We start from the raw sequence: 16,615 nt of genomic DNA, 5'->3' as shown, positions 1-16,615 counted from the left end.
CTATGCACAAAAGACATGGCCAGAAAGAAGAGTTAGGGTCGCATTTATAATCTGTAAAGCCTCACAATTTCCTGGCACAGCAGAGGTTACTATCACTGCTATCAAGATTTTGGAAGGACACTATGCAACCGGATGGACCTTAAGTCTTGTCAATAGGTCTATTTCTCAGAAGCTGCTTTTTGTAGCAGTTGGTTATCACATAGATTTACAGGTTAAACATTGGTGTGCCTAGAAATAGCTCCATTTAGGCCTACAGGGCTATCAGATGGCCTCTGATAAGGACTGAAAACAAGAGCAGCAAACATCCCTATCCATATTTCAAGACAGAAGAACTTGGAATCACGAAGTATCTTGTCCAAGAAAACCCAGCAAGCAGAACCGACAACAGACTCCAGGAATCACAAGCTCCTGTCTTTGGTATCTTCAAGTACTGCTCTATTCTGCTGGATGTATTACTGGAAAAGTAATGGTCATGGTTTGAAGTTCTCAAATTTGCAGCTCTTAACGGTACAAAGACTACACATTTCAGATCCTGTCAAGGCTTTGGACATGTACAGCTTTTTACTGTTCAATTATTGTGGTTTTATAAATGCAGCAGTTGAAGTAAGACAAGTTTCTCTGCTAAGGTCCAGCTCACTCTCCCTTACTGGTCTCATTAAACCATTAACAAGTAAAAAGTTGCTCTTTGGTGCCTTCCATCGCCGTAACACACGCAAAAAAACCTGCTTACTGAAAGGTTAAACATTTACTTGATTATGTAGCTCAAAGTGTATATATGACAGATTGCCACACCTGCCCATGTTCTTCATCACTATTCCTTACTCATGACCATGACATCGTACCTCAGTACATGCTAACACACATCCTACCCCCCACTTGAGATGAGCTACATTTTCAGCTTCTTATTTACTCAATTTACTAAAGCTGAAGCGTGCTTTATTTGTCTACCACTTCCCCACATTTCCTCAGGTCAAAAGGAACAACAAAAGTAGACTCCTACCTGACAGAAAGCCACCCCCCAGATCCAAAGAGACACAGGGACAGAAATCAGTCCCCTGTGGCATCAGGATGCATAGCAGAAAAGATATGCAGCATGTTATTTCCCAACATTAAACCACTCATAAGAGTACACCCTTGGTATTTCACTCTACAGCAGCCAACCTATAGATTATTTACCTCCTAAATTTCTTGCAGTTTCATTTCTTACAAAAATTTTACTTAGAATGTAATGCAATAATCCAGTTACAGTTACCAAAACTTAAAATACAAATCATCACCTGTAAAAAAATGAAAAAATGCTCTTCCCATAGCAATAATTTCAATTTTATGTTGGCAATGATATCTTTCAGCATATCAACAATAACTGTTAGAAAACGAAAAAAGGTTCAGTACAGGCAACTATAAAAAAAATCCAGCACACAAAACCTCTGACAAAAATGTCTCCAGAACCCTTCCGACTGACCCAAAATAGAGCTTTACATCACAGCTTGCTGCTGTAGTTTTGTAAATGCATAGTCAAGTGACACTATGACAATGGGCACACTAAGATTTTCCTGTTAGGCTCAGTATTAAGACTTAGCTCATTTCTAAGCATTTGATTTGAAGGAAAATCTATGCTAGAAAACATCACAGCTCTTGTATGAAAGATATTTCCATACTTACTGGTGCTACTATTTTGCCCGTCTGTCCAACTTGCATGTCATTAGGAACAAAGCCAGCATCAACAGCTGCACGGGAAGCTCCAACTAGTTGAAAGAAAATATTTCCAATGTTTTCTTTTAAAATATTAGCGAGCCAAATTTCTATCACCATAAAAGCACACGTATTTTACTGAAGAGTCCCACACTGTAAGGGCATGTATTTAGAAACTTCCCTCTTAAAAGCTCTTATAGTAATCCCTCCCTATACCACTGGCTGAAACTTCCAAACACTAAGTGCTAATGCACTTCATAAGCAACAGGAAATCCTCACTCCCAGCACCAAAGGGCCATATATTTTAAACCGAGGATTTCAGTCTGGCATATTGCCATTATTTTCTCTTGTTGCTTTGTCAAAAGAGGATTTTCCCATAAATGCCTTCCCATAATGTTCCTCCAAGTTTGAACTGAACACATGTGCCATCTTACACTGCTGTGGAGCTCAAAAGTCAGGCATAGTGAAGAAAAATATCAAAGTAAACTTGAAAATGCCACATAGACGTTTAGTTAGTGAAGCCACCAATTTAAGAACAAAGCCATTCATGTAGAACTGTAAATTTATTATTACATGTGAAATCTAAAACTAATGTAGTTAAAATGTTAATGCAAACAGTTCCTCCTTCTCTTTCAACCTTTCCTTAAAATATTTTGCTGAAACACTGTACATGGTGAGTTTCCTCCTGTTCGTACAAAAGCATAACAAAGAGACAGAGCCACTCAGACTACAAGAGCTGTGAAACGGATTCAGTAAAGGAGTAGTATATAACGATGTATGAAGAAAATATCAGCTCTTCAGAGTAAGCTAGGACCAATTTTTAATTTATACAACTTCACTTTTCGTTTGTGAGCTTGTGTTCTGGAGATTTGAGGACAGGAAATATTAGAGTTTAGTATTTTGCTCCATAGACAGGCACTTAAATACACAAAAGACCACAAGGACAAGACAAAACTTTATCTACAAGTACAGTAAAAGGATGTTAAGTATTTGACTGAGACATGAAAATAAAAGCCTTAAGATGAACATTGTTTTTAATGTGACCTTTGAAATATAATAACCAGGGTTAAAAAAAAAAAACAAACAACATGGAGCAAAACAAGTTTACCTGCAGCATGTAATTGATCCGCAAGATCATACAACAATTTAAAATTTTCACCGCTCTTCAAGCCTCTCCCTTAAAAGTTAAGAACAAAAAAGATAAAGAACATAATTTGCTTTAAGATTTTTTTTTATTGCCTACATATTTTCTGTATGAGTATTTGTGTTTGCAAAGACACAAATATATGCCTGCATGGAGTATTTTTGGATCTGTTACTAAATAGTATTTAACTTTTGGAGATTTAGCTTTTGTCTTTGCAATTAATATTATTTCATGCATATAAACCAACACCACTGCCTAGTTTACTTCCTGCACACAGCACCATCAAGATCATTCTCTGAAATCGGGGAAATGGGATTTTTTTTTTTACCAATTTGTGCTCCCTCTGCTGGCTTTAGGTACAAAACTCTGTATTGGGATAGCTAAGGAATAATTTTTTAGCCACAGGCTTACAGTAAAAATTACAGCCCATCACTTCATACCTGAAGAGCAGAATACAAACAATGATTTTTGAAATTATTAAAGCCATTACTTACTAATTTTTGGACTGCCTGTAATGCTTAGCAATGATGACAGATTTGGATCTAAAACCACTTCATTTTGCTCTAATTTTACAGGGACTCACAAATATGACAATGCTCTTAAAAAGCCTACTAGCATATGTTAAACTCATGTTTTGCCTCTACACAAAACAAACATGTTAGGTGCATTCCCGCTGGCCCCTATGCCCTATTTCAGAATTACATCATAATATTTTTTTTAATGTATCACATTATAGGGTTCTGCTATAGATATTATTTAATCAAGATGTACCATTACTTCAACGCGACATTACACAGTTTTAGTATTATCTACTTACCACCTGATACGACCACTTTTGCACTAGTAAGCTCTGGTCGATCGCTTTTTGTCAACTTCTGCTCAATCCATTCAGACAAACCAACTGGCGGTGGAGGGGTTACTGCATTGCCCAGAAGAAAAACATTCACAAGACAAAGGATAAAGCCTGTATTTTCAACCTCGTAAATTTCAGCTTAAACTTAATGCAAAAGCTCAGTTCTGTAACCAATTCTACCACAAGCTTTTAACTACTGTAAGTAATAGCTCTGTGGCTCTGACTTATAAGCCTCTGTCATTAGTTGTGTTTAAGTAACCTAAAGTACAAACTGCACTAAAATGAAGGTCTGTTGTGTAAGTAATACATTGATACCAACCCAGCACAGGAAGTGTGGTTCTTAAGACAGGCAAACAAGCCAATTAAGCAGTGCAATGACAATGCAATACTCTACTCAAGTACCAAGCAGCATTCGTTCCCTAACATCCAGATGTTAAGAAATACAGGATGGTTCAGGGGCAGGTACTAAGCCACAGAGAAAAAGCACGAGGACTGGGATGAACACACTCGTGCAGCAGGTTACTAATGATCGATCGCCTCTGCTGCATTTACAGCACAGTCATGAAAAGGCCCACAGCAAAAAGCAGTAGAGGTGATCAAACACTGGAGCAGGTTTCCCAGAGTGGTTTAGAAGTCTGCATCTGTGGAGACACGCCAAACCTGACTGGACATAGTCCTGAGCAACCTACTGCTCCAGGGGGGTTGGACTAAATCTCAAGAGGTACCATCCAACTTCAACTATTTTGTGATTCTGTAACTGGATTTCTCTTACTATCAAAGCTACACCGGCTTCATTGAAACAATAAATTAAACCAATTTAGTTAAAACCAATCTGAAACAACAAACGGGTGTTCTCGAATCAATTTAAACTGCTACTAATTTAGCTAGACACTGTAATAACCTATCTCAAATGAAATATGACCAATTATAAACCAAAACTGTGGATAGCCAGTGAGTTTTATTTTTGCTCAATCTTGCTTTGAACACCAATCTGGCCACTGAAGCAGCTGTAAGTTAAAAAAGGAAAAGTTTCAAGATTCTCGAGGATTAAGCAGCAAGTGAAAGAGGCACAGATTTCAGTACAAATAATCTCAGTTTCTGGTCAAAGAAGAAGTAGCAAGTGAGCAGATAAACCATATCTTCCCTTACTAGACACCACTAAAAAGTGCAAGTATCTGTATTAAAAGCATAAAGGTACACAGTTATAGCAATCAGTTTGTTTTGATACATACTTCTGCAAAACATCACCATGCAGTGAGCAAAACCAACTCTACTACATGAAACAACAAACAACCAAAACAAATACTCACGCTTTTCTAAACTGGCACTACCTCCACTTGTTGGTGCAGCCTCAAAAGAAGTTCCCCGTACAGTAAATACTTTAACTGCTTCATCACACTGCACGGTGCAAAGAATATTTCCTAAACAAACAAAAAGCCCACATTATACTTGTGAAGAAGATAATCAGACATACTATGCTTTTTAAAAAACAAATAAAGTTAGTGTCAGAAACACATTAGCAGTTCTACTAGAACAGACAACATTCAGAAAGTTACTTCCCAAAATTGCAGTTTTAGATGACTAAAAAATATGAAACCTTGGCACTTAATAAACATAGATTACAAATAGTGTAATTTAACTTTTTAGCTTCCTGTTTCCAAGTACGATAACAAATCTTCTATATTTGAAGGATATAAAGCATTCAAATAATCTCTTACAAATGAGCTTTTAAATTTCAGAAGCAGGGGGCCACAACCCAACGTTGAAAGTGTCATTTTTAAACATGAAGAGTGTGTATAATTCAAAGTAGATGTTTTATCCTGTTGTATGAATTCATCAGAACAGAAGACAACGAGGCCTGCCCCAAGTACCTGTGCGATTGTGTTTCTCTCAACAATATATACTACAAAGTATTTACTTCACACTGGAGGCTGCAGGGAACACTAAAAAAGAAAAAAGCTGCAACACCAGCTATTCATAAACAAAGTCATCTTGAAACTGAATTCCTGGGAAGCAGCTTAAAAGTGCAACACAAAACCACATTCTGGTAATGCAACTCAAAATGTAATACCACATTGGTACAATCTTGTACAGTAAAATTAAGAAACACAAGCTAATAAGCTCATACCTAAATTAAAACACAGCATCAGACAAGCATTAGAGAAAAAAGACTGAAAAAAGAATTGCAAATTAAGTCCATGAAATGTTGTAAATAATTAGTTCAATGTCTTCATAATTAGGAAAAATAACCCTGTGGTATCTTAAATCAGAATTAATGCTAGTCATATTAAATAAAGTTGGACAATTAATGTCTTACATTTTACAAAATCTGATCAGAAGTAAATTACCAAAGAAATGCTGTATGTATAAAGGACATTACCAAATACTATTAATTAAAGCAACAGACCTGGTTTCTAACTGACAGTACCAAAGCTGTTAGGATTACTTGCTTTCTCACACATGAAGCATCATGTCCATTACCAGGTTTCATTTTTATGAACCACAGCAATTCATATTATAAAGTGAGAATTCCTGTCATATTCCAAGGTTGTAGCAACAGGGTTATGTAGAAGAGTTATCAATGTTGGGTCCTTTATTGCACAAATACCACTTACCTTCTCTGATTACCCACCTGCATAGATAGTTCTTACAAAAGTGTCTGGTGACTGAATTTCAATAATGTCAGAAACAGGGGCAACATCAAGTTTGCCAGCCACTCTGGGAATAAGATTCTAGAAGTCAAAGATTAAAAGTTAGCAAAGTAAATGCTAAGTAAAATTCACATGGTCAATAAAAAAATGCCTGCTGTCCTGATTTTCACTTCATATAATGCTGTCTGTAAGTAAGAAGGCACATACAACTGTAAGATTTTTTTAGGGCTACTCATTTAGCTTTAGCAGCCAAATAAAATCCCATTATTGTAATAACATTAGACATTTTATGTGACTTACCATAAGTAAACCCTTAATTTAATATCTTAAATTAGGAGGCTTATTTGCTTCAATACTTTAAAAATAAATATAGATGCAATTTACTCTGAAAATTGACAATTATGGATTGCTGAGTTCTTTGCACTTCAAGGGGGAAAAAAAAAAAAGCATTTTTGTAAGCTAGTTACCAAAGACAATAGGAAAAAAACCCAAAAGTCACACTCACCCCCCAAAAGCCCCAAAAATTTTATTTTAAAAATTAATATTCAAATATTCTCTTGCTCTGAAATTGACACTGGGAAATTACTTAGCACCTTTACGAATGGGAAGGAGGATAAAAAGCAACATAAATCATTAAGAAATTAACGATAGCAAGAGCTTTGCTTACCCGCCACCCACCCCAATTTGGTACAACACAAAGGGCCCACTTCTGAAATCTTTACTCACATCAAGCAGTCAAAAATGGAAGCACAAGCTTTCAAGCAAAAGCTATTAACCTTTACTAAGATACTGCAGATCAAAAATAAAAGATAAAATTAAAAAACGCTAAGTCTTAAGGTATGTAAAGATTTCTCTTAACAAAATAACAAGTATACTGATTGATATCGATTGGAAGTGAAAGTAGTCAGATGGAAGGCTGATGTCATTATTCATCCTACATCGGCAAGATTTCTGAAGTATCCTTTTTCCTCTAATTTAACTGCACCGCAACATTGACCAGATTGTCAGTACTGAGGCTCCCTGTGTACTTAAAAACACACTGCTTAAAAAATAAGTTTTGAAAAACTGTATTTTCATTTAAAAACATCCTGGCTAGGCTGACTTGGATCTGTGTTATTCATATATATTTACAGACGCTTCAATGTACATGACCTACACCACAGAAGCAATTCCCCTTCTCCAAAGAAACATGCTTCCAATGTCTGCGCACTTTCATTTCAACCCGCCTATCATACATTTTTCATCTCAATTTACTGTACTTCTCCTTACAATTTTCATAATGCTTTCAGATCACTTAATCTATTTTGTGTTATTGCACATTTTGCCTTGTGTACACAGAACTAGCTGGTTACCACTAAATATTATATTTCTACCATACTGTTCCTTTGTCCAAGTCAGCCCATAATAAAACTCAGACATGAATCAGTGTTTCTAACTAATGACTTCTTAAGTGAACTACTGTAACATTTTTTGAAAATTTGAAACTGTCCACAGCTGACCTCTCTCAGGTCTTTGACTCATACTCTCAGACACGTGTCTCTTTTCTACAAGACATTTTATTTTTTTATGCACTTTGATCTACTTACCTTCCCGAAGGCAGATGCTCCAGCACAAATGTGGGTGTAATTAAATTTTTTATGAGTTTCCAAAATCAAGGGAGTCAGCTCCTCTGAGGATAAAAATATATTGCTCAAAATTTACAACTATCTTATTCTCAATCACAAATATAAATACCATTATTTTTGTCAATAGGTAAGAACAACTCTCACCTGCTAGAAATCCCTTGTACACATCATGCTGAGCCACTAGAACTTTTGCAACACCCTGCACTTTGCTGAGTTCTTGTGCTACCTATGATTACAAATTAATTATTAGTTTGTATTATAACAGGCACCACAACCAAGTAACAAGAGAGAGTCCCTGCTGCAAAGAGCTCACAGCCTATAGATAGTTCAAACTGGAACACAAAAGTATGTGAATTTCGAAAGCAGAACAAACCTGATGGAACAAAATGTGTATGTTCTGACTCATAGCATAGTGCCTTATGGGATAATGAAAATTAATTCTGTGGATAAGAAAACTGCAAAGCAAATCAAACACAGGAAAGCTTGCCTCCTGTATGCAGGATTACACAACGATCTCATGATTTATTACAACAGCCGATAACAATCACACTTGAGGATTACTGCTCAGTATTCTGATAAAATCATCAAGAAACCAATCCTACTTTCTTTTTAAATCAGCTGATATCTACCACACAACATACAATGCAAATACAGAAGTACGGTGATGTTATGATCTTTGTTCAAATTTTAGGAGCCATCTTTTGCTTGCAGCTGACTCTCTGCCTACTGATGTGATGTATATTGTCAATTCTGTATTTATGCATTTTTTCTTTTAAATTTGCAGAACTGACGTTTCAATGATAAAAGGGTTGTTGCAGATCAGAGAGGACTGACAGCAGTGTCTGGAGACCACATGCATTGTCCCAGGACTAGCGCAGTTTTACTGAGTTTGCTGAGTATCAGTTTACCCTCAAAAATTAACAAAAGGAAATAAATAACAATTCCATAATAGCTGCTACAGAGTATCTGCTTGAGTAAATGGCTCTCTTGTCCTACCAATTCAGATTCTTACAAAGAAACTTTTAAAAAACTGCAAACCTTCATTTTTTGTGAAGTACTTTTTCCCACCATGACATATGTTGCCAAATAGACACCATATACTTAGTATTAAAAAAACAAACAAAAAAAAATTCCCGATCCATTCTTCTACTATGTGAGTGCCAAAGAATAAGGAAAGATCAAAGGCTCACATATCAGGCAAAATTAAATATTTTTTTCCATTTTCTTGATCTAGATAAATATTTGCCTCTGGGTCTCCACCTCAGAACACCTGGGTCTCACTTTAGAATAGCCACTGAGGTTTCTCCACCTATTTGTGAATTAGCTGCCCTAAGTATGCCGCCTGCATAAGATACTACAGACTGCTTTCAGAATAACAACCCATGAACAAGAGCCTACTATGAGAAATATGAGGCATAATTATTTCTACATTTACTGTTCAAACAAGAGTACATCATGCTGGAATGAAAGTATCACTAATGTAGTAACTATATTGTCTCTAGACTTTGCACATAAAATTTAGACTAACAATACAACAGTTAACTTACAAGAAACTTTTTTAAGACGTGACCTATATGACAAAGTCAAGCAGCACCGATTTCAGAATTGTAGGTTGCAAACACTCTTACTACGCTACTAGTTGGCTAGTAAACCCAAGATGCTCAGAAGCCCTATTTGTCACTGTCCTGTTTCACTTCTTCTGGTTGCCATCTGAAAAAGTGCAAGTTTTTTTTCCGAAGTTCTTAGCACTGCTATGTTTGTCTTTGAAACTTTACAGGGAAATATTATTTTAGAAGTTAATTGGTCCCATAAAAATTTGCTCGCTTAAGCTTGTAACAGGTGATACTGATATTCTCCCTTGTGAAATGAAATCTATTTTCACTTCAGAAGAGAAGCAGTTCAAACGCAGGACGTTTCTGGCAGATTAGCGATTCCTGGCATAGTTCTCTTCGCTACAGATTATTTTTCAGGCGGACCAAGATGCTACCAAGTGTTTCACCGCATTCATTATTTCATTCATATGAAAATAGCGTTTCCTACCTTGTCGCAGCTGGTACCAGCTACTAAACAAGAAACTTCACCTCCAAGGCTTTTTGCCGCTGTGACAGTATTTAGTGTAATGGGTGTAAGAGTCTCATTGTTGTGTTCTGCTATGACTAATGTACTCTGAAACCTCTGGAGCAGCAATCCCTTTAAAGAAAGAAATAAGAAAGAAGGAGAGAGGAGTTTGATACTTATCATTTAAGCAAAAACCTGTTCCTAAGAGCAGAAAGTTATCAATTATACAAACTGTAAAACACTGCTGTCAAACAAAACAGGCTAAGTCTAGATGATTTTTATTAAGTAGGTGTTAAGAAAAGGTATAAACTTGCTTGACTTCAGCATATCTCTAACATGCTGTGTTTAACCTGAAACTTCCACAGGAAAATATTGAACAATATTAAGAAAAATATTTTAATACATTACATTCAAGCTCAGTTGATCAATGTAATTAAGTACCTTAAAGATTAAACCAGCAAGACTAAGACACAAGAAAAATTGAGGGTAGCAAATAAATACTTACTTGGTTTTTTTGTGGTCATTGGGGTTTTTTGTTTTTTACTATAGGTTTTAGCCAAAATCTACCTACAGAACACACTTTTTTCATTAGTTACGTATAAAGGCAAAATTGTATGCAGTGGCAGGATGACACTTAAGTAGCAAAAAGGCTCAGAGTCTAAAAACACTAACAGAACTGTTGATAACAACAGGTTCATTTTTTTCTATTTTCCCCTTAAAACATTTGACACTTGATCAGTTTGTCTACCACCACAATTCAGTGTTCCTTAAATAAATAATTCTGACCAATAAAGAATCCACACACAGTCTTTAAAGCAAAAATGAAATGTGGGGTGGGGGTGAAGAGAAAAACGACAAAGAACTGCCACAAAACCAAACCAAAATATTCTGAGCTCTAAGACTTTCTTCTCTAATTTTCAGGTGAACCTGGAAAAAGCATTATTCCTCCAAGATTCCTTACCAGGGTAAGGAAAACGTTTGGGGTGGGAATGGGAGTATCATCCTTCAAGTCTTTGTTCATCCTACACAAAGCCTACACCAAGCTATCAAGATCAAGTTATGATCAATGTAACATGGAACACATGGAAAACAAAATACATTCATTAATATGACCAAGGCACAAATACTAACACAACACTTAAGACTGCACAGCCAGATACTACCTTTTTTAGACATGTATTCTGACCCCGTATCCCCTCATGCCAATAGGTACTTACCCACCACTTAAACTAGTAAAAAGAGCTTCAGAAAATCTCAAGAGTCCAAATAGAATTTGGACATGGACTTCAGTCACACAAAGCCTACCAACATGCTAAAAACTTCACACAGAGAAAGCAAATCCTGAGCATGTCCCTGAAGCTAATCACAGTGTAAAAATAAAAATACGATGATAACTTTTTGCAGAATCAGTATTGTAATTTGTCATTTTGATTAAAACAGTAAGGATTCTTGTAAAAGTGCTCTGCACTTCATCTTTTACGCTTTGTTATTTGTTATGATGAAAGATTCTAGGATCATTTGAAGCCAATTGCCAGTAACAATTTTTTGTTAATAATTATTGTAAATATTAATTATATATAATAATAATAACTAATAAAATATTTATTTTCAATACAGATCAGACACCATATTTTTTATTATCTTTCATACATCATTTGCAATAAAAGTTACAAGATTTCAGTCACCGTTTGAAAAATAAATCCATGTTTTTGTGGCAAAAAGCCCACTTTTCCTAGGATTTCTAGTCATGTCACAGGGTAAAGTGGACCACGCTCCTGAAAGATTCTGAAGTTTTTGAATTTCCGCAGGGAGCCGCATGCATTTTAAACACACTTAATTCTGACCATATTACGATCTTTTCCCTAAATTAAGTACTGCACCACCGTGGGAGCTCTACATCATTCTGTCAAACGATTCTAGAATAAACTGAGAAATATTTTTTTTTAGCCAAAAAAGAGTAAGAGCAACGGATGTTGCCTGAGCAGACTGGATATTACTATATCCACTATAGTAATATATATATATATATATATATTACTAGTAATATATATATATATATATATATAAGATATAGCACTATAACTAGGTATTATTTCTAAACTGACAATCCCACATTTTGTATTTGTGGGAACCACACACCAGAGGGTCACTTTATACCTACATGCATCACATTTCTGAACAGAAAGACAAGACCAGATTTAAAATAAAAGTCACATTCTAGATCTTGTGTAAAAATACTGGATGACAAATAAGATTCCTATGTGAGTCTGAATTTTTTAATATACCAACACATGTAAAAATTTTTTTAAGTAAACAAAACCAAAACAAACTGACTTTTGTTTGTTGTAATAGGGATTCTGCAGTAAAAGCAGAGGGTAATTCATCCAGTCACATGTGAAAACTGAGAATCTGCAGTAAGCCAATGAAAAGGACAGGTAGTTATTTTGATGCACTAACTTGTCCAGCTGCGCATGGGCAAGAAGAGCTCATTATTTCACTGACCTAATTTCTCCACCTGTACTCGGGCAGGATGCCTACTCTGAAGCCTAGATAAAATAGGGAGGTTGAATATAATGTAACCAGCTAACAGCAAGGATAAAAAGCACAAGAGATAAGACACACAGAACAACCAATTTATTGAAAAGAACAATTCAAGAGGAAACAGCTCTCAGCACTTGTGCCACAGAAGGTTCCTGGAAAGCTCTGGAAAAATCAAGCTATCCAAAGAAATCAATTACAGTTAAACATCCTACAAACCTGGGCAATCGAGTGGCTTCTCTAAGCATGCCAGTAAATTACAAACACATCTGCCAGCAACCAGTAGAACTGGACATTTATTTCACCAAAGTTTAGACATAAATTGAAGCTATGCACCCATGTTCCCCTTACAGCAGAAACCTCTTCATTTCCTCTCTGATGACAACAGTAATTCAATTTATACTAAAATAAATATTTATGAAGGAAAACCATTTGAAATTTCTAACTCACCACCACCACCTCAGCATTCACTGTAGAGCAAACCTAGACTCTGACTTCCAGATGCCTGAAAGGTGGTAAGATTAGCCTAGATGTGCTGTATACATCAAGCCTCTTGCAAAGCACCAAAGGATTCACTGAATCCATCATCTCGAGTTTCCCCAAAGCGCCTCTTTGCTCCCTACCTGAGAAACCCAGCAACGTTTTACAAGCAGAATGTGAAGTTTAAGCGTAATACCAGAATTTCTAGACTTCAGACAAAATAACCAAGACTACCCACTGCTACTGTTTTGGCAAAACATTAGAAATCGGGACATGCCCAGTATATGTGCACAAATAAACCTACATGAGGACAACACCCCATCTACGCAAAGTACTCGCTCAATTTGCACAGGTGACCTGCTCTTCACAGCAACACCAATGCAAATTGTACATACATTGGGTCTTCCAGCACATACACAGGTCACCTGAACAGCACACAAGCAGGCCCAGCGCTTCTTAAAATACGGATTTGCTGCTTATATGCTACAAAACATACAGCTGGAAAAAAACACAGACAAAACCACTGTGAATCTTTGCTTGCTGCTTGGTGAGCTGGTGAGCAGGCAGGGATCAGTGGCCTTTACAGCCAATACTAAACCAGGCCTGCGGCCTGCTCCAAGGACACTTGTTGTAATGCAGGAATTACGAAATCAGCTCTGCAGGTAACACACACGGCAGACACAGGAACAAAAGATGGGACAGCCCAGAAGTCTTTCCAGCAGGCGTGTTCTGTATGGCCCCACACTCCATATATGCATGAATATTAAATAGGCTGCTAGAAACTTCACCCAGGAAACTCGTCTCCCAACCTCTGCAGAGAAACTGAAACCGAAATAGAAAATTACAACACAAAAGCACCTAACTGGACCCATGAAGTCATCTCAAGAGCTGATTTTCTTCATTGCAGAAGCAAACTGGCCAGAAATTAAAATTTTTAAACTGCTTAACAGGAATTATGTATCTCACAGAGACCCTCTCATAGAACCTCGGTACAGGTCTGGCTACAGAAGAGGTCTGAGAATCTATTTAACTCCAGGAAATGCTAACTAGAAAAACAACACTGGAGTCCCCTGAACTGAAAAGGGAGATGTAACTGTGGTGAAGAACAGCAGAATAAATGAAGACTTTTTAAAAGGGTTTATTTAGGAATCACAATAAAGACTTAAAATTACACGGGAATTGAAGCAGCAACAGAAAGATGTAATGCAGAATGAACTCTTCCAAATATGTCCCATGCAAACCATTAATAAAAAATCAAAGCAACGGAGCTTTCTGAAATACAGACAACACACTATTGGAAGTGAACTCACTAGATGGCTTATTCCATTTCCATCCTCTGCACCGACCGTTTGTATATTTGCAGTCTTGTATTCCTCCTCAGTCCTCCCATCTTTAAGTTATGCAACACCAATCTTCCCTGTCTCTCACATCCTGTTCTTCTCTAAACTATTCAATCTTTAACTGCACAAGCGTTAGCTGTGCTGGACCCTGCTTTGTGTCTCTGGCAGACAACATTGTTACCTACACAGCGAAGACATGCACAATGTTTTATTTGCTTTATTTTATGAACTTATGAGTTTAGATGCAGATGGCTGAAAAACAAGGAGCTGACCTCATGTTTCCAGGATGTGGAACTGAACTGTGCAGTGATCACGAGAGCAAAGTATTATTTACATAGCAGTACTGTATGTCCTATGAGGTCCAGAGATCATGAAGACCTTTGCTCTGCAACGCCTACAGCCTAACAGTAACTGAAAGGCATCCATAATCACAACAGTTAAAATTTCTAGATTAACTAGATCATGTATGCTCTGGTCTGCCTTAGCTTTTCTTGGAAGCCATTCTTAGTACCTGAAACAGATTAGTATATCCATAATTCCTATTTTAGGGCTGTAATACCTGTATGAGCCTTGCTTGGAGAGCCCAAAAAGAAACTTGTGAGATTTAAAGCTGGTTTAGAAGGGCTCTTTTCACCCAGTTCTAGTGGACTAAGTGTCTCCTAGTGCATGCTACAAGATCAAACAGGTATTCAAGGGCATTTCATGAATCATCTACCCAAACTAACCTTGAGTTCACCTAGTCGTTAAATTTGGTAACATGGCCAGCATGACATGCCAAGCAGCAAACGGCCTCCAAAAGCCCAGCACTCCCCAGCGCTGAGCAATATGAAGGTCAATATGGAAAAGCAACAAGTGTTCACGTCAGCGTCGTCCGCAGACCGCGGTAGTTACAGCGACCGCACTTCTACGCAGCTGCGCTCGGGTGACTGGGAAACACGCCGGGCCCTCTCAAAGCCGCAGAAAGCCGCGCCCGGAGCCGCCAGCGCCTTCCTGACGGTGCGCGGAGCTGGCGGTAACGAGGGCCCCGCGCCGCTGCGAGGGCGACACCTGCCCGGCGCGGGGGGCGGAGACGACCGGCCTGCCCGGCGGCTCCCCCGGCCTCCGCCACAGGACAGCCCCCCGCCGCTCCGCTGCCGCGGCTTGCTCGCACCCACGCGCGAACTTTGCTTCTGAACAGGCGCGGTGCGGGGCCGCGCAGAGGGCTGCGGGTGAGCTCCGTCCCGCACGCCCCGTCGGCCAGGCTCGCCTCGGCCCCGCCCCGCACCACCCCGCCCCGGCGGGCGGCCGCCCGGGCGGCGGGAGGGGGGGCGGCCGCGGGCGGCGGCCAGCCCCTCAGCGGGCCGCAGCCCCTCGGCCCGCGCGCTTCCCGCCCAGCCTGCCGCCTCCCCCCGCCCGCACTCACCGCCCGCCGCAGGCGCTGCGCCGCGACCGCCCGCAACATGGCTCCGCCGCCCCGGCCCGCGCCGCTCTCGCGAGAGCCGCGCCCCAGCCCGCCGCCTCATTGGCCGGAGCGGCGGGCCAATGGGCAGCGGCGGGGCTGCCCCGCGCGCCAGCCGCTGGCAGGCAGCGGCGGAGCGGCGGGGGCCGCAGAGGGCCGCGGGCAGGCCCGCACCGCGCGGGCGGCGGCAGGAGGCGGGGCGGGGCCGGGGCGCGGCCGCCAGGGGAGGCGGGCGGCACGTGCGCCTTCCCGCCCGGCCCCGGCGCGGCTCCCGCGGGCCGATGGCGGCGGGGAGCGGCGGCCGCCCACGCTCCGGGCCCGACCCCGTCCCGTTGCAGCGGAACGCGCCTTGCGAAGGAGGAGAGGGGGAAGGCCCCCATCGGCGGCTGCGGACGGAGCGCACGGAGAGACCGGGAACCGCCGCGCTTCCCCAGCGCCGCAGCCCTCCCGCGGTCCCGGCAGCTTCAAAGCCCAGCGGGGTGACAGCAGCGGGCACGCTTACAGCTGCCTCACCCGCGCCCCGTGCGCGGCCCCTCAGCGTCTTTGGGGAACAGCTCCCTTGCTCCGAATATTTATTACTTATTTGTCCGATTTCTCAGAATCAAGGCAAGACATTTTGTTCCTGCCCCTTCCACGGCACCAGGGTGCCCCAGGGGCCAGGCTGGAGCTTTCTGGTTTTTCCCATACCTCCAGGGTTTTTTTCCAGGTGGCAAGGACAGGGATTTGAAAATCCATGCAGCAGAATGCTTCAGGCCAAATTCACTGCTGAGGTACGTGCTGCGGGTCTCTGAAAACC

The 16,615-nt window shown here is 40.0% G+C and overlaps 1 protein-coding gene across 2 annotated transcripts in view; it reads right to left on the bottom strand.

Annotated features, from left to right (window-relative positions):
* Positions 1-15,939, bottom strand: part of ETFA (electron transfer flavoprotein subunit alpha) — a 30,992-nt gene extending 15,053 nt beyond the window's left edge. For both annotated transcript variants that reach the window (XM_056345652.1, XM_056345653.1), the window contains exons 1-9: positions 15,784-15,939; positions 10,006-10,155; positions 8,110-8,191; positions 7,927-8,009; positions 6,322-6,421; positions 5,000-5,110; positions 3,654-3,755; positions 2,801-2,869; positions 1,663-1,745 (exon numbers count right to left, since the gene is read on the bottom strand). In XM_056345652.1, coding sequence (XP_056201627.1) covers positions 1,663-1,745; positions 2,801-2,869; positions 3,654-3,755; positions 5,000-5,110; positions 6,322-6,421; positions 7,927-8,009; positions 8,110-8,191; positions 10,006-10,155; positions 15,784-15,822 — 819 coding nt within the window. In that variant the 5' untranslated portion in view covers positions 15,823-15,939. The remainder of the gene's footprint in view (positions 1-1,662; positions 1,746-2,800; positions 2,870-3,653; positions 3,756-4,999; positions 5,111-6,321; positions 6,422-7,926; positions 8,010-8,109; positions 8,192-10,005; positions 10,156-15,783) is intronic.
* Between the last annotated feature and the right edge of the window lie 676 nt (positions 15,940-16,615).

This window comes from Falco biarmicus, chromosome 7 (assembly GCF_023638135.1).
Source record: "Falco biarmicus isolate bFalBia1 chromosome 7, bFalBia1.pri, whole genome shotgun sequence".
Lineage (NCBI taxonomy): Eukaryota > Metazoa > Chordata > Aves > Falconiformes > Falconidae > Falco > Falco biarmicus.
The sequence above is the reverse complement of the archived record's forward strand: the minus strand, read 5'-3'. Positions and strand labels throughout refer to the sequence as shown.